This window comes from Vulpes vulpes, chromosome 15 (assembly GCF_048418805.1).
Source record: "Vulpes vulpes isolate BD-2025 chromosome 15, VulVul3, whole genome shotgun sequence".
NCBI lineage: Eukaryota > Metazoa > Chordata > Mammalia > Carnivora > Canidae > Vulpes > Vulpes vulpes.
In genome coordinates this window covers 76,523,144-76,547,689 of record NC_132794.1, presented here as the reverse complement: position 1 = coordinate 76,547,689, position 24,546 = coordinate 76,523,144, and the positions used below count along the sequence as shown (strand labels likewise).

At 35.3% G+C, this 24,546-nt stretch overlaps 1 protein-coding gene across 30 annotated transcripts in view; it reads right to left on the bottom strand.

The window, feature by feature from the left end:
- SCAPER (S-phase cyclin A associated protein in the ER) overlaps positions 1 to 24,546 on the bottom strand; it is a 420,028-nt gene that overhangs the window by 352,995 nt on the left and 42,487 nt on the right. For all 30 annotated transcript variants that reach the window (XM_072739204.1, XM_072739209.1, XM_072739212.1 and 27 more), the window contains 3 exons: positions 12,026 to 12,126; positions 6,052 to 6,168; positions 1,307 to 1,467 (listed from right to left, as the gene is read on the bottom strand). In XM_072739204.1, coding sequence (XP_072595305.1) covers positions 1,307 to 1,467; positions 6,052 to 6,168; positions 12,026 to 12,117 — 370 coding nt within the window. In that variant the 5' untranslated portion in view covers positions 12,118 to 12,126. The remainder of the gene's footprint in view (positions 1 to 1,306; positions 1,468 to 6,051; positions 6,169 to 12,025; positions 12,127 to 24,546) is intronic.

Below are 24,546 nucleotides of genomic sequence, written 5' to 3'. Positions count from 1 at the left end.
GGATTATATTCCTGTCCTACCCAGGATTATATTCCCCACCTCAGATGGACTGAAGATTCTCATGAACACATTAGGTTGATTGTAAAAGATGAAATATTTGACACAAAATGAAATTAATTTCATAGGTAAACTCCAAATATTACTATAGATATGAATTATGTTTATGTATGTTTATATACATATAAATATACAGTTACATGGATACACATTTCTATATATCAGAAGTTAGCACAACTTAAACTTAGTTTAAAAAATAAAATAAATAAAACTTAAAAAATTAAAAATTAAAAAATTACGCTGGATTTCTATATAAAAATACTATATGAAGGAAATTTTGTTTTACATTAGACAATCAGTCTTGGTTTTTAATATTCTAAGTTCAGACATTTTTGAGTTAAGAGAGAAAAGAAAATGCCTATGTTCCCATAAGAGATCTGGTTATCTGCTATATTCTTGTTGTCATTACTTTTCTTTTATGATTAATAAGAATCATAGTCTCTGGTTGTTCCTTCATGGTACCCATCCTCCCCATTGTATCAGGATTTATTTTCCCAAATCAAGGCTGATACTATCCAATCTTTTCTTAAAATTTCTTCCTATGATCTCTGCTTTTCCATTGTATACTCCAGGTTTTATATAATAAAGTACAAACACCACTGATGTCAAAGTCCATGAAGGAAATTCTTATGTGATAAACAGGCCCTCAGAATAACAGTCCAATTTATTTGTGCCCTTTAATTATTTTGATGATATAGAAAACAAATGTGTAAGCAAAGATAAACAGAGCATCATTGTAGTACCAAAATAATATTCAAATATTAATGACATTAAGTGGTGACATGCTATTGCCTAGAGAATGAATTAGTGATCAGTCTTTCTCTACTTTAAGTCAAAAGACTCATAAAGGATCTTACAAATGAACTGACAAAAGAATGATTCTCTTAAAGTTTACACCGGGCAAACCTCAGACTAGAATGATCTTTTATACAGTTTCTAAGATTATCTTATTATTTTAAGGTCATTTTAAGGTACATTAATATTATATAAACTCTATATGCTTCCCCCTGTCTACTACATAAAAAGATTGATTCAAAGTCACTTGCCATTTTGGGGGCACCTGGGTGGCATAGTCAGCTAAGTGTCTGACTCTTGACTTCAGCTCAGGTCATGATCTCAGGATTGTGAGATCAAACTCCACTTCAGGCTCGTGCTGGGCATGGAACCTGCTTAAGGTTCTCTCTCTCTCTCTCTCTCTCTCTCTTTCTCCTTCTGCCCTTCCCCCTCCATTAAAAAAAAAGTCACTTGCCATTTTTGCGAGAAGTCTTTTGCACTGTCATTGGTGGGCACGACTGAGCAGATGCTACATCTGAAGCAGCAGGAGGGCCTGTATGATGAGCCTTTACCTTGTCAGCCCAGCTGACACCTGTATGAGCCAGACGGGGAGCAGTCACTGTACCAGATGAACCCCTATGAAGAAAGTTCCACATTAATAAATCAAACATAAAAGTTAAAATTTTTTTAATTTAAGCATATACTTAATATTATTCTGGTCTCTATTTACTTCTGATTTTTCTGTTACTTCCTTCTTCCTTCCTCTACTAAATTTCAGCTAAGGTTCTTCTTTTTCCAGTTCCTTGTGGTGTAATGTTATTTATTTCAACTATTTTTCTAAATACAAGCATTGATAGCCTAAATTTCACTCTAACAATTGCTTTTGTCACATCCCATAGGTTTTAGAATATTGTGTTTTCTTTCTTTTTTTGAGATATATTTTGATTTGCTGTTTGATTTCTTATTTGGCCCACTGCCTGTGCAGCAGTGTGTTAATACTTATATACTAAGAATTTAATATTTACCTTGTAAAAAATAAAAAATTTGAAAAAAGTGAAAAAGTGAAAAAATACATACTATGAAATATGCAGCCAATAAAAGAAATGGAATATGCATGATAAAAAAAAAAGAACTTAGAATGTTTCCAAATAAAAAAGCAATGTGACATTTTATTCCCCACTAGTTTGGTTATATAAAAGTAACTTTTTAATCACTATTATTTACAACATGATTAAATATATTTAACACAATTCAAACTTGTTTAACTTTCAAAAAGTTAAAATCTTAAATATATAATTAATATATATTAATTGCTATTACCATAGCAATTTAAATCAAATATAGTCATAAATTTATGTTGGTCTAATACTTCATTAACCTAAGATAGTATAACATATTATATGGAAACGGGGATAATATAAAAACTCTCACTCAGTTTAAAAGAAAACTTCAGTTAAATGGGGAACCGTAAAAGATATACATATATGTCTTAAACATTTTAATTTAAAACTCCTATCTTTTAATAGCATAAATGTGCATTAATTTGTCAATTTATTGACATTGACATTATCAAAACAGGCTTTTTTCTTCTTGTACATTTCTTACATGAACCACGACCACAAGTATAATGCATCATTGGCAACATCCAATTTTGATTTCTTTAAAATGAAGTGAGAATTTAGTGACACCTATTAAACATTCCAAGTATATAAACTCCTCAACTTTAACAATATTTTCCCCAATCTTTCACATCCACTCCTCACGTGACAGCAAAATTTTAATAGTCACCTTTATCTTTCTATCTTTCTTTCTTTCTTTTCTATCTAAGAACTTGTCTAAGTTTTCACAAAAACAGTAAACTTATAATTAACTGGTTTACTTAATATTTAAATTCTGAGTTAAAATAATAAAGACAATTTGAAATAAACAAGCAGGATGACCACATATTCTAAGTAAACACTTAACCAGTAAGAGAAAAATGAGTAGATATATTAAACGGAGCCTATGAACCACAATTTTTCAGCACACTGAAAAAAAATGTAGGTTTTACAATGATGATAAATACCATTTAATCTAACAATATGATTAGATGAAGATCAACACAAGAACTTTAACCATGCATGCATTAAAGGCTTCCAATGTTAAAACAAAACATGCAATATACAACATTCTAAAATACAGATCAACAGAATACATTATATAAGTACATCCCTTAAAATGGTGCTTAAATATACAAATATTTGGTTTTGTTTGCTTATATATCTTTCTCCTATTCTACTAAAGTACAATTATTTTAAGGTTCCAAAGTCCATCAACCTTTACCAAACGCAATACTATCCAATAATCTCTGTTGAAAGCAAAATTTTGGCTCTACTCAGTAACCTTACTGAGCTCTAAATGCGAGGTACAATGTTAGGTGCTTGCGATGCAGAAGATAGGACAAAGATACTGCATTAAAGAAGATCAGAGTATAAGTACAAAAAAAGAAACATTAAAAAAGGTTGTAATACACTGCAAATGTAATAATAATACAAGTAGATGCAGGGTTCAGTAACAAGAGATGAAAATGACTATGGCATGGTCAGGGAGGGGATAAAAAGCAGTTAAGAAAGGTTAGGTTTTAACACAGGAAAGAGAATTGACCAAACTACTTACCACCCCTCCTATTACACATCCAATGTTAACACTTACTCTAAAGAATTAAGAGTCCAAACAAAACTTTGTCTTAAAAACAAATTTCCCCAGGGACATTTTCAGGAAAACAACAGTGATGACTGTTTAACATTATCAGAGGCGGTAATAACATTTAGGGCACACAAGGGGCTGACCAAAAACTTGTAAGAAAATCTGGAGAGTGGAATGGCACAGGAGGCTTTGAAAAGCTCCTACATGTTCCTGGAAATCAAGAAGGCCACATTTATGTACAGAGTTCTGTGCATGCTCTGGAAAGTTCTGAGAATGCCCTAACATCTCACTTGTGATTAAGCCTGAGGCTCTGAGGAAGCAGAAAGTGAATGCCAGAGAACTGAAGGTATGTACAACACATACACAGAACCAGACAAGACCTAGGACATTTGTTAATTCAAGATATTTAAGACACCTCTGTCAAATCAAGCAGAAACTTTAGTAACTACACATGACAAAGAAAACAGACTTCAGAAAACTAGTTCAAGAGAGTTCTTGAACAAACAGTACCAGTATCACCGCCACCAAACAGCCACAACAACAAATCCTAAAGAGGTAGCAATCTGATCTCCAAAGCTGCCACCATTATTTAAAAGATCCAATTACGGAGGCAGCCCAGGTGGCTCAGCAGTTTAGCGCCGCCTTCAGCCCAGGGCCTAATCCTGGAGACCCAGGATCAAGTTCCACGTTAGGCTCCCCGCATGGAGCCAGCTTCTCCCTCTGCCTGTGTCTCTGCCTCTCTCTCCCTCTCTCTCTCTCTGTGTGTCTCTCATGAATGAATAAATAAATAAAATCTTTTTTAAAATAAATAAATAAAAATAAAATAAAATATCCAGTTACAATAAAAAAAAGTCACAAGACCTACAAATAAACAGGATGGTATGATCCATTCATACACACCTAAAAAAAGAGTAATTGAAACTGTCCTCAAGGAAACCGAGACACTGGGCTTAACAGACTTTAAATCAGGTACTATAATTATCTTCAAAGAATACTGAAGAACAAAAGAAAATTGTGTCTAAAAAACTAAAGTATGCAAAAAAAAATGCTTCACCAACTATAGTATCAATAAAGAGAAAGTAAATAAAAAAGTACTACAAAGATATTCTGGAGTTGAAAAATATAGTAACTGCAATGAAAAATTCACCAGAGAGACTCAATAGCAGATTTGACCCAGCAAAATAAAGAATAGGCAACCTTGAAAAGAGGACAATTAAGATTATCTGAGAAACAGGATGAAAAAAGAATGCAGAAAAATGAATAGAGCCTCAAAGACCTGTGGAACACTGTCACAAGTACCAACATAGGTAAAGTGGGATTCCCAGGAAAGAGAAAGGTGCAAAAAGGATATCTGCAGAAATGGACAAAAACTTCCCATATTTGATGAAAAACAATCATCTATACATCCAAAAAGTCCAATGAACTTCAAATAGAATATACTCAGAAGTCGACACCTAGATACATCACAAACTACCCAAAGACAAAGAGAAAATCATGAAAGCAGCAAGAGATAAGTGAGGCATTTCAAAATGGATCCCTAGCAAGAGTGACAGATGCTTTCTCATCAGAAACCATTAAGTCAAAAAAAAGAGAGAGAGAGAGAAACCATTAAGTCAGAAGGAAGCCTGGATGGTGCAGTCAGTCAAGTATCCAACTCTTGGTTTCAGCTCAGGTCATGATCTCAGTCATGAGATCAAGCCCCAAGTCCGACTCTGCGCTCAGCACAGAGTCTGCTTGGGATTCTCACTCTGCCCTTCCCACTCGTTCTCTCCCTCGCTCTCTCTCAAAAAATAAATCTTTAAAAAAAAATTAAAAATTTAAAACATAAAGAAGGAGGTGAGAGGACATATTCAAAGTTGGAAAGAAAAAGACTTTCAACCAAGAATTCTATCTACTACAAAATTATCCTTCAAAACTGAAGGACAAATTAATATAGTCTCAGAAAAACAAAAACTGAGAAAAACTGTCAGTAGCAGACCTGCCCAACAAGATTCTAAAGGGAGTCCTTCAGACCAAAATGAGAGGACACTAAACAATAACTTGAATCCACATGAAGATGTAAGAACCACTAATAAAAATAACTACATAGGTAATACAAAATAATTTCTAAATGTATTTTTTGTTTATAACTTTTTTCTATCTGATTTAAAATATAACTGCATTAAAACAATAATTATAAAACTGCACTGATGGGATTACAATGCATAAAGATAAAATTTTCATGACAGTAATACAGTCTATGATATATATTTAGATCTTTTGTTGTAAAAGAAATTGTCAGTTCATGTTACGAATCATTTAGTATGAATATGTTTATGGGTTTTAATTTTTGGATCCTAATTATAGTTGATATTACATTTCCTAAAAGTTAAACTTTACTGTCCTGGATTTCTTTTAACTTTTTAATCAAATAATTTTGAATTCATACACAAACATATACAAGGTTTTTTTTATACTAGTATATCAGTTTTATTATCCACAGAAAATAATTTACTGTAATGCAAGCCTTAGTAGGCTTTTTTACGTTCATCTCACCCAAAATTTAAGCTTCTTCGAGCATTTGATGTTACACTTATTCTATCTGTCGATGGACTTGGAATCACATGACGTCCCGGAGACATCTTCTTCACCTCCCAAGCCAAAGAAGTTGGTCTGTCAATTCAAGACATATGACAGATTAAATCAACAGAGAAAAAAGAGAAAAACCTAATCTTTTCTTTTGGTTGCTAGTGGGTGAAAACATAATCAGGTCACAATTTTTCCCTAGAGCACTGTTCACCAGAAAGTTACCATATTACCCAGTAAGCAACACAGATGATGCATGGTCTGGGATTTTTCATCCACAGCACAGCAACATAACCCTACTTATCTAAAAAGGCCACGAGTTTACAAAGACATGACATATAATGCTTATATTTTAAAAGCCTCCATCTAAAAACGTATTAAAAAGACAACGGTACTAATTCAGGCTACTTCTACAACTCAACCTGTGCCATCCTGGAAAACCAAGTGTGTAGAAGAGAGATCAAGAAGAAAAACAGTTGTGAGAGTTAAATGAAGAACACATAGTAAAATCTGAAGTCTCCTTTCCTCTACATGAGAGTGGGAGTATAAACATTTCCTTGCTCTTTGCTGGGAAAGCCTAGTTCTCCTTCATTAGCCCCAGAACCTTGACAGTATGCTCAAAATGTTTTTCTCAAGCAGCATTTTCTCTATGCCTAATGGCCTCAGGTGACCCTCCATAACTCCCTCAGAATCTCCTTCCCTATTACTCTCCTCCATTCAATCAGTGGCTGTGATTTTTTTCCTCACATTTAGAAGTGGTATTTGTTGGGACACCCGCATGGCTCAATTTAACATTCAACTCTTGATTTTGTCTTGGGTCATGATTTCAGCTCAGCATGGAGCCTGCTTGATATTCTCTCTCCCCCTCTTCTCTGCCCCTCCTCAAACTCTCTCTCTCTCTAAAAACAAAGTGACATTTCTTGTTAGAAAATTCAGTCAGATAAAAGATTATCCAAATAAAGTCTAAAGCTTTTGACAATTTATTATCAAATCACCTTTCAGAAAGCTTGTGACAAATTATAGTTCTACCAAATGAAAAGTGCCCATTTACCTTCAAACTTGCCAACAGTGATGATCTTGTTTTAAAAATTTTAATGGCTTGTAAAAAATATGGCACTGGTTGCAAAGTCTAAAATAATTACTACCTGGCACTTTACAGGAAAAGTTTGCTAACTCCTATGCTAGAATTTCAGTCTTGTGAGGAATGCTTCTTCTTTTTAAAAAATATTTATTTATTTATTTATTTAGGAGTAGGGGAAGAGCACAAATGGGGGGGACAGAGGGGGAGGAGGGTGGAGAGAATATCTCAAGTCACGAGTTCTTTTTCATACAGAAATTTTGATAACAGTATCTTTTAATTCATTAGCAAATTATGTTTGTTTTTAAAATTATATATTTTTATTATCATTACTAGTGAGGCTGAACTTTTTTTACCAGCCATTTAAATGTCTTCTTTTGGGGGGGGTGCCTGAGTGGTTCCATGGGTTCAGTGTCCAACTCTTGATTTCAGCTCAAGTCATAATCTCAGGGTACTGAGACTGAACTCCGAGTCGGGCTCCATGCCCTCTGTAGTGCCTGCTTCTCTCCCTCTCCTTCTGCCCCTCCTCCTGCTTATACACACTCTCTTTCTCAAACAAATAAATCTTCTAAAATTTACCCCAAAGGTACAGATGCAGTAAAACGCCGGGACACCTGCACCCGGATGTTTATAGCAACAATGTCCACAATAGCCAAACTGTGGAAGGAGCCTCGATGTCCATCAAAAGATGAATGGATAAAGAAGCTGTGGGGATCCCTGGGTGGCGCAGTGGTTTGGCGCCTGCCTTTGGCCCGGGGCGCGATCCTGGAGACCCGGGATCGAATCCCACATCAGGCTCCCGGTGCATGGAGCCTGCTTCTCCCTCTGCCTGTGTCTCTGCCTCTCTCTCTCTCTGTGACTATCATAAATAAATAAAAATTTAAAAAAAAAAAAAAAAAAAAAAGAAGCTGTGGTCTACGTAAATACAATGGAATATTACTCAGCCATTAGAAACGACAAATACCCACCATTTGCTTCAACGTGGACGGAACTGGAGGGTATTATGCTGAGTGAAGTAAGTCAATCAGAGAAGGACAAATATTATATGGTCTCATTCATTTGGGGAATATAAAAAACAGTGAAAGGGAATAAAGGGGAAAGGAGAGAAAATGAGTGAAAATATCAGTGAGGATGACAAAACACGAGAGACTCCTAACTCTGGGAAACGAACAAGGGGTAGTGGAAGGGGAGGTGGGGAGGGTTTGGGGTGACTGGGTGATGGGCACTGAGGGGGGCACTTGACAGGATGAGCACTGGTGTTATACTACATGTTAGCAAATTGAACTCCAATAAAAAAAATAAAATAAAAAATAAAATTTTTAAAAATGTATAAAATAAAAAATAAATTTCCTCTTTGGGATTTGTGTGTTGGTATCTTTTGCAACATTTTCTAATTGATTTGAAATAATTTACTACTACTATTATTATTACTATTATGGCTACATATCCTTAGCATAGATGACATAACTTTAAATTTTAATTTTTTTATATAGAAAGGCATATTTTATTCCTATGAAATCAAACCTATTAATGCTTTTCCTTTGTGGTTTCTGCCTTTGTCTTGTAAAGCACTTACCCATAATAAAAATATATAAAAAATTTATCTATATTTTCTTTTCTATGTACAATTGCAGTTTTTACATGTGAATCTCAAATGAAACTTTATTAGAGAGAGAGAGAGAGAGAGAGAGAGAGAGAGAGAGGCAGAGACACAGGCAGAGGGAGAAGCAGGCTCCATGCAAGGAGCCCGACGTGGGACTCGATCTCGGGTCTCCAGGATCATGCCCTGGGCTGAAGGTGGTGTTACACTGCTGAGCCACGGGGACTGTCCTCAAATGAAATTTTTTTTAAAGATTTTATTTATTTATTTGAGAGAGAGAGGGAGGGAGCACGAGCAGGGTAGGGCCAAATGGAGAAGCAGACTCCTTGCAGAGCAGGGAGCCCAACACAAGGCTCAATTCCATGCCCCTGGGATCATGATCTGAGCTGAAGACACTAAATGGACTGGGCCACCCAGACACCCCTCAAATGAATTTTGATGCATGGTTTGAGGAATGTAAGATGAATAATGCCACCTACAGGGAATTTAAGGTTGCCTTCTAGATCTAGGGAGCTGTCTCAAGAAGCAAAGAGTAGATAATAAGCTGATAACTGGTTAAGATAAACAGAGATGTCTCAGGTATATTTCTGAACCATGGTACTAGGACAGTGGTTAACTTAACTTTGGACTTGGCCTCAGAATCTTTCTTAATACAATTCTCAACACACCCATCACTACCTGATTGGAATTTATAAGCAAGCAAAAAAAAAATCTAGCTTTTTCTGTATTGGTAGTTATAAACCCTTTTGGATATAAGAAACAGAAACTCCATCAAGTTAAATTTAAATAGAAAAAGAAAAAATATTTCTCTAAGGATATAAACTATATAAGGTCAAGGACATCCAAAGTAATGAGCACCGGGTATTATATGCAACTAATGAATCACTAAATCCTACCTCTGACACTAAAAGAAGAAGAGACGAAAAAATATAAAATTAAATTAAAATAAAATAAAATATAAAAAATAAAATAAATAAAATAAAATAAGAGACGAAACAAAACAAAGGAAACAGACGGCTATTAGGAGGGAGTGAAGAGGTGAAATAGGTGAAGGGGAATAAGGTATACTATTATGATGAGCATGGAGTAATGTATATAATTGCTGAATCACTATATTGCACACCTGAAACTGACATAACACTGTGTGTTAATTACACTGGAATTTAAAAACATTTTTTTTCATTATGAGAAACAAAAATATTAAAAGGATCAACATATGATTTTCCTGGATTCAGTTTTCTGGGTATCAAGCCTTCCTAGATTTGTTTCTTGAGATTCTTTCACTCTCCTGGTTCCCCATGGGGCTGATACAGATAGGGACAAAAATGTTCTGTACTGGAGGATTCCATTTACAGAAATTTAACTACAATTAAATCCAAGGGAAAGAGGCAATATAGGCCTGTTTTCTCTGAGTCAAAAGTATGATTATAGCTTCATGTGACTTGGCCTAGTCCACAAAGGCTCAGGTTTCACTTATAAGCTTAACTGAATAATAAATTGTTCCTCTGCCTTTTGCACATAACCGAAGTAACACTAAGTCTAGTTGATCACCTATCTCTGGAATATCTCTCAACTCTCCTTGTTGCTACTACTCCAGTCTGAGTAGCCATAATTTATAAACTATATTGCTGCACCTTATCTTCCCACAGTACAGCCAGGAAGATCTTTTAAAATCACAAATTTGATACGTAACTTCCTTACTTAAAAATCTTTTATGGCTCAAAATAAAGTCTAAAGTTTTTACAATATCCACAGAGCTCTACATATTCTAGTCCCAGCCTACTTCTCTAGCCTTACCTCATGCTACTTTGCCCCTTGGTTCTCTCCATTCCAGTCCCGTTAAACTCTAAATTCCTTGACTATACTGTACTCTCTTCTACTTCCAGGTTATCACATAAACTACTGCCTCTACATGAGGTTACTCTTTTATTCTCTGTCATGCCAACTCCTACTTGATATTTCTGTCTCACTTAAATATGACCTCCTTGGGGAAGCCTTCCTGGATTCAGCAAATTGGTTGGTTAATTATGCTTTTTATATTCCCAAAGTATTTTAGGATGACTGTATTTTGATGACACTTTGTACACTGATAATTATTGAACATCCAATTTTTCCCATAAATGCACTATATACCTCATGAGGACAGGGGCTGTGTCTGTTTCCTTCTCCACAACAGTCCTAGAGCTTGGTGCATAGGCTCAGATATCGTGCAGTGATTTCAAATGAAGGATTCTTGAAACAAATGAACATGGCGGGGGGGGGGGGGGCAAGAGGCAAACCATAAAACAAACTCTAAACTATAGAGAACAAACTGAGGGTTGCTAGAGGGAAGCTAGGTAGGGGGATGGGTTAAATGAGTGGTAAGTATTAAGGAGGGCACTTGTGATGAGCACTGGGTATTATATGTAAGTGATGAATCACTAAATTCTACTCCTGAAGGGGCACCTGGGTGGCTGAGTTGGTTAGGTATCTACCTTCGCTCAGGTCATGATCCTAGGGTCCTGGGATCAAGCCCTGCAAAGGGCTCCCTGCTCCACAGGGGGCCTGCTTCTCCGCTCCCTCTGCCTGCTACTCCCCCATACTTGTGTGCTCTGTCTCTGTCCAATAAATAAACTCTTTAAATAAAATAAAATAAATAATAAAGTCTACTCCTGAAACTAACACTACACTATATGTTAACTAAATAAATTTAAATAAAAACTTGAAACAAAAAGTTTCTAAAATAACTTTTATCTCTCATTACTCCCCAATCAAAAATCATCTATTTTTCTCATTGCCTACTACCTTAAGAAAAGACACTATCCTTTTCCCTAACTTATTTTCCCTTCACACATGCTCTGTACTTCAATAGCTGTCTTAACTTATTATCTTCAATCTAAAAGGCCAACCACTTGTTTAAATCCATCATATCTTTAAACGTTTCTTCTACATCCTCCATGAAATCTTTCCTGAACTATCCTCTACAAAAGAAGATGATCCTGTCCTACTCTAACACCTGCAATATTTTTTGGTGTGATAAGTTCTATTTTATCCCACCCTTAGACTACAAAGTCATGAGAGTAGTAAATAATATCCTATTCAGCAATTAAATCTCTGTGCTAGATAAAAGTGTCCTGCACTAGTATTTGTAACTGTACTGAATGAGAAATACAGTTCCCAACTTGCAGATCTGTACAAGTTCCAAGTTAAACTTAGGTCAAGTTCATTGTCAGTTTCAATTGCTGCTTTTCAAAGTGCTGGCTGCTATAAAGACCAGAGTTCATTACCTGCTTTGAGCATCTGTCTTCTCTAGCTTTTCCTGAAGTTGAATCCAGTCAATCAATGCTTTGAAATCTCTTACATAGTTATCCAGCATCATTAGCACCTCCTAATTAAAACAAACAACAATCATTAAATTCCATTCTGAGAAAAGTTTTAAGAACAAACTTTAGACTCGAGGACTTGGGAATTAATAATTTTTACATTATACGCCTCATTGAGAAAGCAACAAAACCTACTGAACTATTAGTTTTTTGTATGTATCTTGTTTTATTTTTTCTCTCACTGTGCAGGAAGAAGTTAGTAAAGCTGAGAGTTTAGAGGTCAAGAGATGGTACTGATATGCCTTCTCAAGATCCCCCTCAAATGACCATTCTTTTAACCTTTTCTCATTATTAAGTTTGATAAAAAGTAAAACGCATTAAACAAATGTACAGATTAATTATTCCAAAGCAAAAACCCATGTATCAAACCACCCAGAAAAATGCTAATTTCCAAAAGGTACCTGGTACTGCCTCCTAACCACTACTCTAATCTTGCTCCAAGGCAACCACTGCTTTGACTTCTGATAGATTAATATTACCTGACTTTGAAATTCATATAAATGAAATCAAGGTATTTATTATTCTGTGACTTTTTGTTCTTTTGTTTACTAGGTTCATCCATATTGCAGAATGAATCCGCAATTCATTTACTGTCATTCTCTAAGGTCACTACTGAAGAGTATTTTATTGAAAGCATATTTATTCAACCTACAGTTTAAGAACATTGAGATGATTTTCAAATTATATGCTGTTATTTATGTACATTTCCTCTGCATGTATGTATGCATTTCTGTTGAGAATAAGCCCAAGAATGGCATTCTGAGTCACAGGATGAGCATATGTTCTACTCTAATATATAATACCAAACTGTTTTCTGAAATAGTTGCCCTCCCCACCAGCAGTGTATATGAGTTCTCCTTGCTCCACTCCCTCAAAACTACACTTGGTATTGTCCATTTGGGGTTTTATTTTTAACCTGAGCCATTCTGGTTGATGGTTTTGTAATGGCTTCGTTTTTAATATACTTTTCTAAAACTACTATGATTTTTCAGCCCTTTTTCATATGCTTATTAGCCATCCTCATTTTGTGAAGTACCTAATTCAAGACTCGAGCCTAAGTGCCTATTAAACACTCTTGCCAAAAAAAAATAAAAAAAACAATAAAAAAAACACTCTTGCCTTTTTCTTTTTGATAGGAAGGGGTTCCTTACATCTTTTGGATATGAGCCTTTTTTTTGGTTATATGTGTTGCACACATATACTTGCCTTTTCACTCTCCTAATGGAATAGAATCTTCTGATGAACATAAATTCCTAATTTCAAGGTAGTCTAGCTTCTGAGTCTTTTATCTAAAACTGAGACTATTTGGGTCCTTTTTAAGCAATTATTTCCCTCCACAGGTCAAGAAGATATTCCCCAACATTCTCTTTTACAGCTTAGGTCTTTTTCTGGAGTTTCTCCTCTGTTATATTGGTCTGTTTATTCTTGTACCAATATCAAACTAACTTACACTGCTGTAGCTCTAAAATAAAACTCAAGGGGCGCTTGGGTGGCTCAGTCAGTTAAATGTCAAACTCTTGATTACAGCTCAGGTCATGATCTCAGAGTTGTGAGGCCAAGCCCGTATCAGCCTTGGCGCTGGGTGTGGAGCCTGCTTAAGATTACCTCTCCCAACTCTTAATCGTAGGAAACAAATTGAGGGCCACTGCAAAGGAGGGGAGTGAAGGGATGGGGTAGGTAGGTAGGTGATGGATATCAAGGAGGGCATGTGATGTAATGAGCACTGGTATTATATAAGACTGATGAGTCACTGACATCTACCTCTGAAAACAATAATACATTATATGTACTACCCAGTAAAGTAAATCTTCCAACCATATCTTTGCAGGATGGCTTAGGCTAATCCTAGCTCTTTACATTTCCGTAAAAATTTAGAATCAGTTTGTCATTTCCCAGGAGGAAAACTTGGAATTTTATTTGCAATTGCATTGATTCTGTAGATCAACTAAAGGAAAACTGACATTTTAAAAATATTGTCTTTTCTATCCTATAAAGAATGTATATAAACCTGTATGTACTTGTATTTTATTCAACATCTTTCAAAATGTATGAGTTTCCTGCGTAGAGGTTTTGTACTTTTTTTTGCACATTTTTTATTAGCTTTAGCCCTAAGAATAAATGATACTTGCTTTAAAATTTATTTTTCATTTTCTGTTACTGTTGATTTTTATATTTTGAACTTATATTCAGCAATTTTAACTAATTCAATTATCTAATAATTTCTCTTTAGATTCTTCTAGATTTTCTAAATATAAAATGTAAATATGTCATCCGTCAATAATGACATTTTTCTTTCTTCCTTTCCAAGCCTTATATACTTTATATATTTTTCATAGTTTCCTGTGTTGGCTAGCATCAGTACAATGTTGAATACAAATAAAGATAGCCGACTTTGTCTCATTTCCAATTTCAGAAGAAAAGTTCTCAACATTTCACCATTAAGTATGATGTTACATAGGTCTTTTGGAAGATTCCTTTTTTTTTTTTTTTTTAAGATTTTTTATTTATTCATTTGAGAGACAAAGAGAGAGCCCCAGTAGGAGGAGAGCCAGAGGGAGAGGGAAAAGCAGACCACCCCCTCCTCCAGCAAAGCTGGGAGCCTGATCACCCAAGCAGAAGGCAGACACCTAATCAACTGAGCCACCCAAAAAACCCTAGAAGGTTTCTTTTTTTTTTGGGGGGGGGGTGTTTTTTAAAGATTTTATTTATTATTTATTTATTCATGAAAGACACAGAGAGAGAGAGAGAGAGGCAGAGGGAGAAGCAGGCTCCATGCAAGGAGCCTGATGTGGGACTCAATCCTGGGACTCCAGGATCACACCCTGGGCCAAAGGCAGGCGCTAAACCACTGAGCCACCCAGGGATTCCCGAGACTGCTTCTCTCTGCCTGTGCCTCCAACTCTCTCTCTCATGAATAAATAAATTAAATCTTAAAAAAAAAAAAAAAGATACATGGCTTGAAAATATTTTCTCTCATTCTGTGGGGTTTCTTGTCACTTGATAGTGCCTTAAAAACACACATAAGCTTTTAATATTAATTAAGTTCAATTTTCTTTTTTTTTTTTTAAGAATTTTTTTTTTAATTTTTATTTATTTATGATAGTCACACAGAGAGAGAGAGAGAGAGAGAGAGAGGCAGAGACACAGGCAGAGGGAGAAGCAGGCTCCATGCACCGGGAGCCTGACGTGGGATTCGATCCCGGGTCTCCAGGATCGCGCCCTGGGCCAAAGGCAGGCGCCAAACCGCTGCGCCACCCAGGGATCCCTAAGTTCAATTTTCTACTTTTTCTTTGATTATTTAAGTTTTGAGTATCATATCTAAAAAACTATCGTCAAGTCCAAGGTCACAAGGACTTACACCTATGTTTCCTTTAAAGAATTTAATAGTTTTAGCATTTACATTTAGGTCTTTAACCATTATTTTGTTATTTTTTTGTATGTGGTGTGAGGAAGGGATCCAAATTCATTCTTGTGGCTATCAAGTTGATCCCAGCACCATCTGTTGAAAAGACTATTCTTTCTTCATTAAATGGTCTTGGCACCCTTGTCACAGGGGTGCCTCTACCCCTCCCCACCTCATGATACTGCTCTTTCTCTAAAATAAATAAACAAATCTCAAAATAGACATCAGTGGTTTGTTCCTGATCTTGGCAGGGAAATCTAATTTCCTTCTTTAGGTAATCTATGTTACATTACTGTGACACTACATTCTACACATCTGGCAAAGATTCTTTTCTTGGCACTAATTAGTGTTGCATATTAACGGCAATGAAAACTAATATAAGGAAAGATTGTAAAAGCATAGACCACTGAGATCCACTCCATTGCCCAGAAAGAATTGATCTCAAGTGTAAATATGTGTGTAGATGGTGGTTAATTGGCTACAGTTGTCATTTAAATGTATAAGACACAGAACTTTAAAGTGTATTCACTTTATTAGTCTCACACTATTCTCACCTTATTATAGAGACATATCAGTCTCATTTTACTATAAAAAGCAACTTTCCATACTCCCAAAATGATCATCAAAAAATACCAACCAACTACAAAAATGACCATTTGGATTATAAATATATTACTTTTCCATAATTAAGTCTTACTGACCTAGTATCAGTGGAACTCAAAATCCACTGATTAAAAACATTAATTCATAAATATTTTTTAAAATATAGATATACTTTGGAAATCAGACCCAAAACTAATAATAAATGTATGCCAAATTAGACACAAATGAAATATAGTACCCCCTTCACTTTAGTCATAAAAGTTATATTCTAACTTAAAATATTTTTCTGAACAAGGAAATATTGTTTATTTCCTTTCAAAGGTAATCCTTAGTGCCAAATCACTGGTAATAAAAGTTTTCTACAATCAGGAAAAGGAAAAATTTTTAAATGTACTTGGCTTATTACTCTTCTCAATTCTACAAATATAATTCAAATTCAATTAAATTCAACCTAAATCACCTACATTAGGCACACAGAAAGATACAATCCAGAATAATTTATTTCAATTTCTTTGCCTTCCCTTTTTGCTTTAAAAAAAAAAAAAAAAAAAAAAGAGAGAAAGAAGAAAAACCCTCTACAGGCAAGAATATAAGCAGCTATAACTTCTGATACTAGTTGGCACAGTGAAAGAACATTTGGTGGCTTAACCTATATTAAGGAATGTTTAGCACAATGTTATCAGAAATGATCAGAGTGGTACCATGCAGCTGTAATCCGAGTCTTGTTTTATAAACAAGGGGAATACAAACAAGACAAGCAGCTGGAGCAGCCTCTTAGTCAGTGATGCACATCTTTCTCCCTACAGCTATGAAGGCCATTTTGTTAAACAGGATGAAACAGAACAAAAGTGCCTCTGAAAGTAATGTTATAAGCATTCAGATAACTACATATAGATATACAGCTAAAATTACCAATTAGTTTACCAATTGGCTGCAACGGATTCGATTGGTTTGTAATTCTAGTTACTGGCGCATAGAGCAGGACGGTTGGCGCCATGTCTTTGTCCTCCTGACACCCAATACTAGTGCACAGGCCCTTGGGCCCAGGACATCAACACAGCCCTACAATTCAGCTACAGAAATGAGCACAGTGGTGTACCCCTGTAGTGATGAAGGGATGGAAACATGCATCACACGAAGTCGGTGATAAAGGGAATCTTCTAAGAGAGAGCTTTACGAACCAAAATTTTAAAAGCATTATTTTTAAGAACTTATAAGAACTTAAGAACTAATTTTTTAAAAGCTACTAATGGAATAAATAGTTCTAAAAGGAAATCACCTGAAAGGAAAATGGGAAGTAAACCACTTTCAAAACTAATATTATCATTCACAGTCATCTTTAACCTTCAATCATTCTTCTCTTTCAAATACCTCCCCTTAATTTCCATTATAAGCAGTTTGGTTTTAAAAAAAATACAAAACATATTCAATGAATGAAAACCTTTAAGTGAAAATCTGCAAATGGAAATCATTCTCCTATAATTTAATCTTTAAATTAAAATGGATAAATAAAATTTGCAGTTGCCTAGGTAATGATACATATATTTACTACAGTTATTAATTTTTATCTCAACCCATTTGCAAATTGGCCCAAGTACACACTTTTGTCTTATGGTACTTCCCACTAAGAAAACTCAGAGACCTACTGCAGCTAAGAATAAATAAAGATGCTAAAAAAATATTTTGTTACAAAGCTCAAAATAACATATTCAAATTCCCCACTGATGCCTGCATGGTTACCTAAACATCTGCTTATGGCATTTCTTTGCCAGAATATTTTCCCCATACCAAACTAAAAGCTTACATTCAGGCTGTAGGTCCTTAGCCCTCATCTATACCAAAGTCATTATTTACAAACACAAAGGTAGAATAAGGTCTGGTGACTTTTTTTTAGCTTTGCAGAAACACTGAAATAACTGCTATCCCATGAGATCTTCTACCTTCCCTGCAAAGGACAGTACAAATACCACATGCAAAAACTCTTCCACAATCCTACAGCCCAAAGTTACCTCTCCTGCCATAAATATTACCAATATAACTAATGGGAAACTCCTAAATGCTATTCCTGAACCTAAAAAGAAGAAAACACTTTTTTCCCTCATGCCATTTATTTGTTATATGCATCTCACATCCTAAGAGAAAAATACCATGATGTATTTCTAAAATTTTAACCTCCACTGAGTCACCATGCATGGAAGAACAAAATTTATTTCAAAGACATAAACAGACTCAGCAATCAAATCTCAAATTCTTTTTTATAATCCTGAGGAATAACAGAATTATAACCTTTGCTGTACACCTTGTGATCTGGACACCAAGAAGATCTATGTTCTGGGCTGCACTCATTATCTTGGTAAATTTCTACCATTTCAAAATAACAGTGGAAAATAATTTTTAAAAAATTTAAAAAACAGAATCCCTCGATGAAAAATATAAATAACCTAAGATAATATCCATAGCAGGAATAACATAGATACTCCTTTCTAAAAGAAAATCTTTAAATAATTTTTTTTAAACTTTGATTTTGGGACACGTGAGTGGCTCAGCAGTTGGGCCTCTGGCTTTGGCCCAGGGCATGATCCTGGAGTCCTGGGATCAAATCCTACATCGGGCTCCCTGCAAGAAGCCTGCTTCTCCCTTTGCGTATGTCTCTGTTTCTCTCTGTGTCTCTGTTTCTCTCTGTGTCTCTCATGAATAAATAAAATATGAAAGAAAGAAAGAAAGAAAGAAAGAAAGAAAGAAAGAAGAAAAGAAAGAAAAGAAAAGAAAAGAAAAGAAAAGAAAAGAAAAGAAAAGAAAAGAAAAGAAAAGAAAAGAAAAGAAAAGAAAATTGTGACCAAACTACTGGCACCACAGAATGAGACCTGGTAAAAGCAACAGAAAAGACAAAACCAGAAGGATTTTTTTTTTAAGATTTATTTATGGGGGCATGGGGAGTAGGGGCATCAGAGGGAGAGGGAGAAAGAATCTTAAGCAGACTCCACCCTGAGTGCAGATCCCAATGCAGGGCTGGATCTCACAACCCTGAGATTATGACCTGAGCTGAATCCAAGAGTCAGATGCTTAACTGACTCTGCCACCCCGGCATCCCAAAAAGCAGTCGCATTTATAATGGGCCTCATCATCTTGACAGGAGACTAGCTGACGAAGCCCTTCCTGAGATGTTTGGGTAGGATAGCCCTTTATAACTTTTCTGAGAGGAAGCTAAATTCCCAAGTCTGTATCATCACCCCTCTATGATCCTTTCTCATTCATGTTTCTCATCCAGGGTGTAAGTAGAATAGAGGTTAATCAAGAATCTGTGATACATCCTTTTCGGGTCATAATCATCTTTAAGAATTTGATGAAAGTCATGGATCCTCTCCTCAAAATATAAATGAACAAAATAATTTCAATATCTTCAGATGATTCACAAACACAGGTCTAGGAACCCTAGGTTAAGAATTCCTATTCTAGGCATTTTTCAAGAGACACCACATCAGACCACACAAATCATGTCTCAGAAGTTTAAAAAGATGGACATCACACAAAGTATTTTCTCTAAGCAAAACCGGTTAACACTCTCTCTGTCTCTCATGAATTTAAAAAAAAAAAAAAACGGTTAACATTAATTGTTTGCTAAACTAAAACTGGGGGCACCTGGGTGGCTCAGCGGTTGGGTGTGTCTGCCTTTGGCTCAGGGTGTGATCCTGGGGTCCTGGGATCAAGTCCCACATGGGACTCCCTGCATGGAGCCTACTTCTCCGACTGTGTCTCTGCCTTTCTCTCTCTCTCTGTCTCTCATGAGTAAATAAATCAAATCTTTTTAAAAATATAAATAAATAAACAAACAAACCTAAAACCGTAAAAATCAAAATTTGTGGGAATTAAACAATACACATTTAAAAAACAAACGGATCAAGGAAAAAAATCACAAGAGATACCAGAAAATAGAGACTAATGAAAATAACAAACATATTAAAACATATAAAAACTTAGAGGATATAGCTAAAGCAGGCTCAGAGGGAAATTTAAAGCTATAAATGCTTATATTAAAAAACAAGATCTCAAATCAAAAACTTAACTTTACAACTTAAGAAGCTAAAGAAGAACAAACTAAATCCAAAGCTGACAGAAAGAAAAAATGAAAATTACATTAATAAACAAATTAGAGAATAAGACAGCAATAGAAAATAATAAAGGAAACCAAAAGTCAGTTCTTTGAAACAATCAACAAAAATGATAAGCTGACTGCAAGCAAGATGGGCTAAGAAAAAAAGAAGATTCAAACGACTAAAAGCAGTCCAGTAGTTTACCAACAGTTGGATAACTCAGATGAAGTGAACAACTTCCTATAAACATAAAACCTAACAAGACTAAATCATAAAGGAATAGTATGTATGAATAAACTGGTAACTAGTAAAGAGATTAAATCAGTAATAAAAATCTCCCAACAGGGATCCCTGGGTGGCGCAGCGGTTTGGCGCCTGCCTTTGGCCCAGGGCGCGATCCTGGAGACCCGGGATCGAATCCCACGTCGGGCTCCCAGTGCATGGAGCCTGCTTCTCCCACTGCCTGTGTCTCTGCCTCTCTATCTCTCTGTGACTATCATAAGTAAATAAAAATTTAAAAAAAAAAAAAATCTCCCAACAAAGAAAATCCCTGAAGTTGATGGCCTCACTGGTAAATTCTACCAAACATTTAAAGAACTAATACCAATCCTTCTCAAACTTTTCCAAATGAAAGAAACAAATACTTCCTCATTCATGCTATGAGGCCTGCATTACCCTGATACCAAAGCCAGACAAAGACACAAGAAAATAAAACTACAGATTAGTAACATTTATTAAAATTCATGTAAAAATTCTCAACAAAATACTAGCACAAAGAATTCAGCAGCATATTAAAAGATCATGACCAAATGAGATTTATTTCTGGAATCCAAAGAAGGTTCAAAATGCAAAAAAAAAAAAAAATTTTAAATTTAAAAAATTTTAAAAACCTGATCAATATACCATATCAACAAATAAAGAGAAAAAACAATCATCTCAACTGAAGCAGAAAAAGCATTTGACATGATAAAAAACATGATAAAACACTCAACAGACTAGGAATGGAAGCAAATTACCTCAATACAATAAGAGACATATGTGAAAAATTCACAGCAAACATCATACTAAATGGTAAAAGAGTGAAAGTTTTCCTCTTAGAGCAAGAACAAGGCAAGGAGGTCTGCTTTTACCACTTCTGTTTAATATAGTACAGGCAGTTCTTAGCCAGAGCAATTAAGCAAGAAAAAGAAACAAAAGGCATGCAAATTGGAGGGAAGAAATAAAATGATCTGTGTGAAGATAATATGATCTTATATATGGAAAAGTCTAAAGACTCAACCAAAAAAAAAACAAAAACAAAAACAAAACCTACCCTTTTAGGGTTAATAAACAAATTCAGTAAATGGGCAGGATATAAAGTCCAAAACAAAAATCAGCTACATTTTTATATACTGACAATAAACAGTATGAAAAGAAATTACCAAAAAAAATTCCATTTACAATAGCATCAAAAAGAATATAATACTTAAGAGTTAATCTAACCAAGAGGGTGAAATTCCCATACAATAAAAACTTCAAAAACACTGCATAAAGAAATTAAGGAAGACACCAAGAAATTAAAATACATCCCACATTCATAGAAGACTTACTATAATTAAAATGTCAATACTACCCAACGCAAGGTACAAATCCAATGCAATCCCTATCAAAATCCTAACGATGTGTTTTACATAAAACAGAAAATACCATCCAAAAGTTCGTATGAAATCTCAAAGGAACCCAAATACCCAAAACAATCTTTAAAAAGAACAAAAAAAAGCTCATCCTTCCTGATCCCAAAACTTACTGTAAAGCTACAGGAATCAAAGCAGTGTGGTACTGACATAAACACAGACATACAGACCAATGGAACAGAAAACCCAAAAATAAATCGTTACATATTTGGTCAAATGATTTTTGACAAGGGTGCCAAGATCATTCGGTGGCGAAAGAACAGTCTTTTCAATAAATAACACTGGGAAAACTGGACATCCACATGCAAAAGAATGAAGTTGGACCCTTACCTAAATCCACACACTTAAATGAACTCAAAATGGATCAAAGACCTAGAGGTAGGACCCAAAACCATAAAGCTCTTAAAAGAAAACACAGGGCAAAAGCTTCATGACACTGAATTTAGCGATGATTTCTCAGATATGGTATCAAAGCCACAGACAACAAAAGAAAAAATATACAAAATGGACATCATGAAATTTTAAAAATTTGGGGCATCAAAAGACATTAGTCAGAGTAAAAAGGCAACCCAGAGAATGAGAGAATATATTTATAAATCAAGTATCTGACACGGGATTAACATCCAGAATATATGGAGAACTCCTAAAATTCAAAAAAATAAAAGACAACCTGATTTTAAAAATGGGCACTACAATGGAAATCTACTTGTTCTGCGGTCACCCAAGACCCACTTCTGTTTCCTGTGCTCCTCTCTTGTTCTGGGGAAGAAAATCTTTTTCTGCAATGAACACAGATTTATGCAGATGGTTTACATGAGATTCATGTTAGGTAAGTAGTTTGCTACCTTTTTTACATTTCTTTTTCTGTTCTCTATACTGCTACTGTGGTTTATGATTTCAACTTGAACATCGGCTGGCAAAAAACTACTGTAAAGAGCCCCTCTCTGATAGCTCAGAGAATACTGCAAAACAGGTGGGCTCCTGAGATTGTAAGAGTTGGATTTGAGAGATGGAGCACATGAACCAGGCTAATGCAATCTTGGACAAATCTGCCATGATTATCACTCTGTGACCTGAAGCCTTCCTGAGCAGAGCCCCGCACATTCTTTCTGTTTAACCACATCCTCAAGTATACCCTTGGGGCATAACATCCATGATCTGCTCTGGAGATATGACTATACTCCCAGCTTCGAGAGCTACAAAAACAGGTTTTATAAGAGGTAGGATTTCAGAGACCTACTAAACCTGCAGGTGCCCAAGACATGCTCCTGTTTGTAAATCCTGTTAATAAATCCTTTCTTACAAAAGAAAAAAAGGGGGGGTCAAGGCGAGTAGAGGGGTAAAGAGGGATAAACAGACGCTACCTCCAAAGATTTATGAATGGCATGGCCACTATGCATATAAAAAGGTCTTCAACACGACTAATAATTAGGGAAAAGCAAACTAAAACCACGAGATAAACCATCTTCAATCCATTGGGACAGTGACTATCAAATATGCAAAAAACAACAAGTGGTAAGGATGTGAAGAAACTGAAACCCTTGTGAGCTGCTGGTAGGAATGTAAAACAGTACAGCCACTGTGGGAAACAGCACGATGGGTTCACACAAAATAAAAAATACAGTGACATATAATCCAGCAATTCCACATCTGAGTATATACCCAAAAGAAGTGAAAGTAGGGTCTCGAAGGGGTATTTGTAACAGTCAAGTCCATAGCAGCATTATTCACAATAGCTAAAATGTGGAAGCAAATCAAACATCCATAAACAAATACTTGGATAAGCAAAGTGGGATATACACATACAATGGCATATTATCCAGCCTTAAAAAAAGGAGTAAATTCAGCCTGAAAAAGGGAGCACATTACGCTAAGTGAAATAAGCCAGGAACAAAAAGACAAATACTGTATGATGATTCCATTCACATGAGGTACTCAGGGTAGTTAAAATAGAGTCAGTAGTAGGATGGTGGTTGTCAGGAGCTGAGGGGATGAAGAAATGGGGAGTTAGTATTTAATCAGAATAAAGTTTTAGTTTTACAAGATTAAAAGAGTTATGGAGATAATGGTGATAGTTGTACAACATTATGAAAATATTTAATACCATTAAGCTGTACACTTAAAAATCGTTAATATGGTTAAGTTTTATGTGTATTATACTATGATTTCTAAAAATTGGGGAAAAAATAATCCCTACTCCAAAGGTTCAGGAAAAAGATCTTATTTAAATTTAATTTTTTTCTCAATCTTGGTACCTATTTTTCCTCTATTTCTTTTCAGAAGCCTCTCAGTCCTTCGAATACATGTCCCATCAATAAAAAAAACACCTATAGTCCATGAACAGTTGTCATAATAATACGCTCATCCCTAAAACTGTATCTCTTAGAAATCCCAAACACTTCTTTCCATAATAATAGGAAATTCAAAACAAAAGAGAGCCTTCAAGAAACCAAAATGGCAGTTTCCTCAGTTCCACAGTTATCTAATCCCAATATGCTAATATCCCAATGTTTAAGACAACAATGCCCAAGTTGCTTATAGTTCTCTAAACTTCATACAAAATTCACGTCTAAAAATGAAATGGATAGAAAAGTATACCCAGAAAGGCCCCCAAAATGCAATTATGCACGTAATGAATTCAAACAAAATGACATC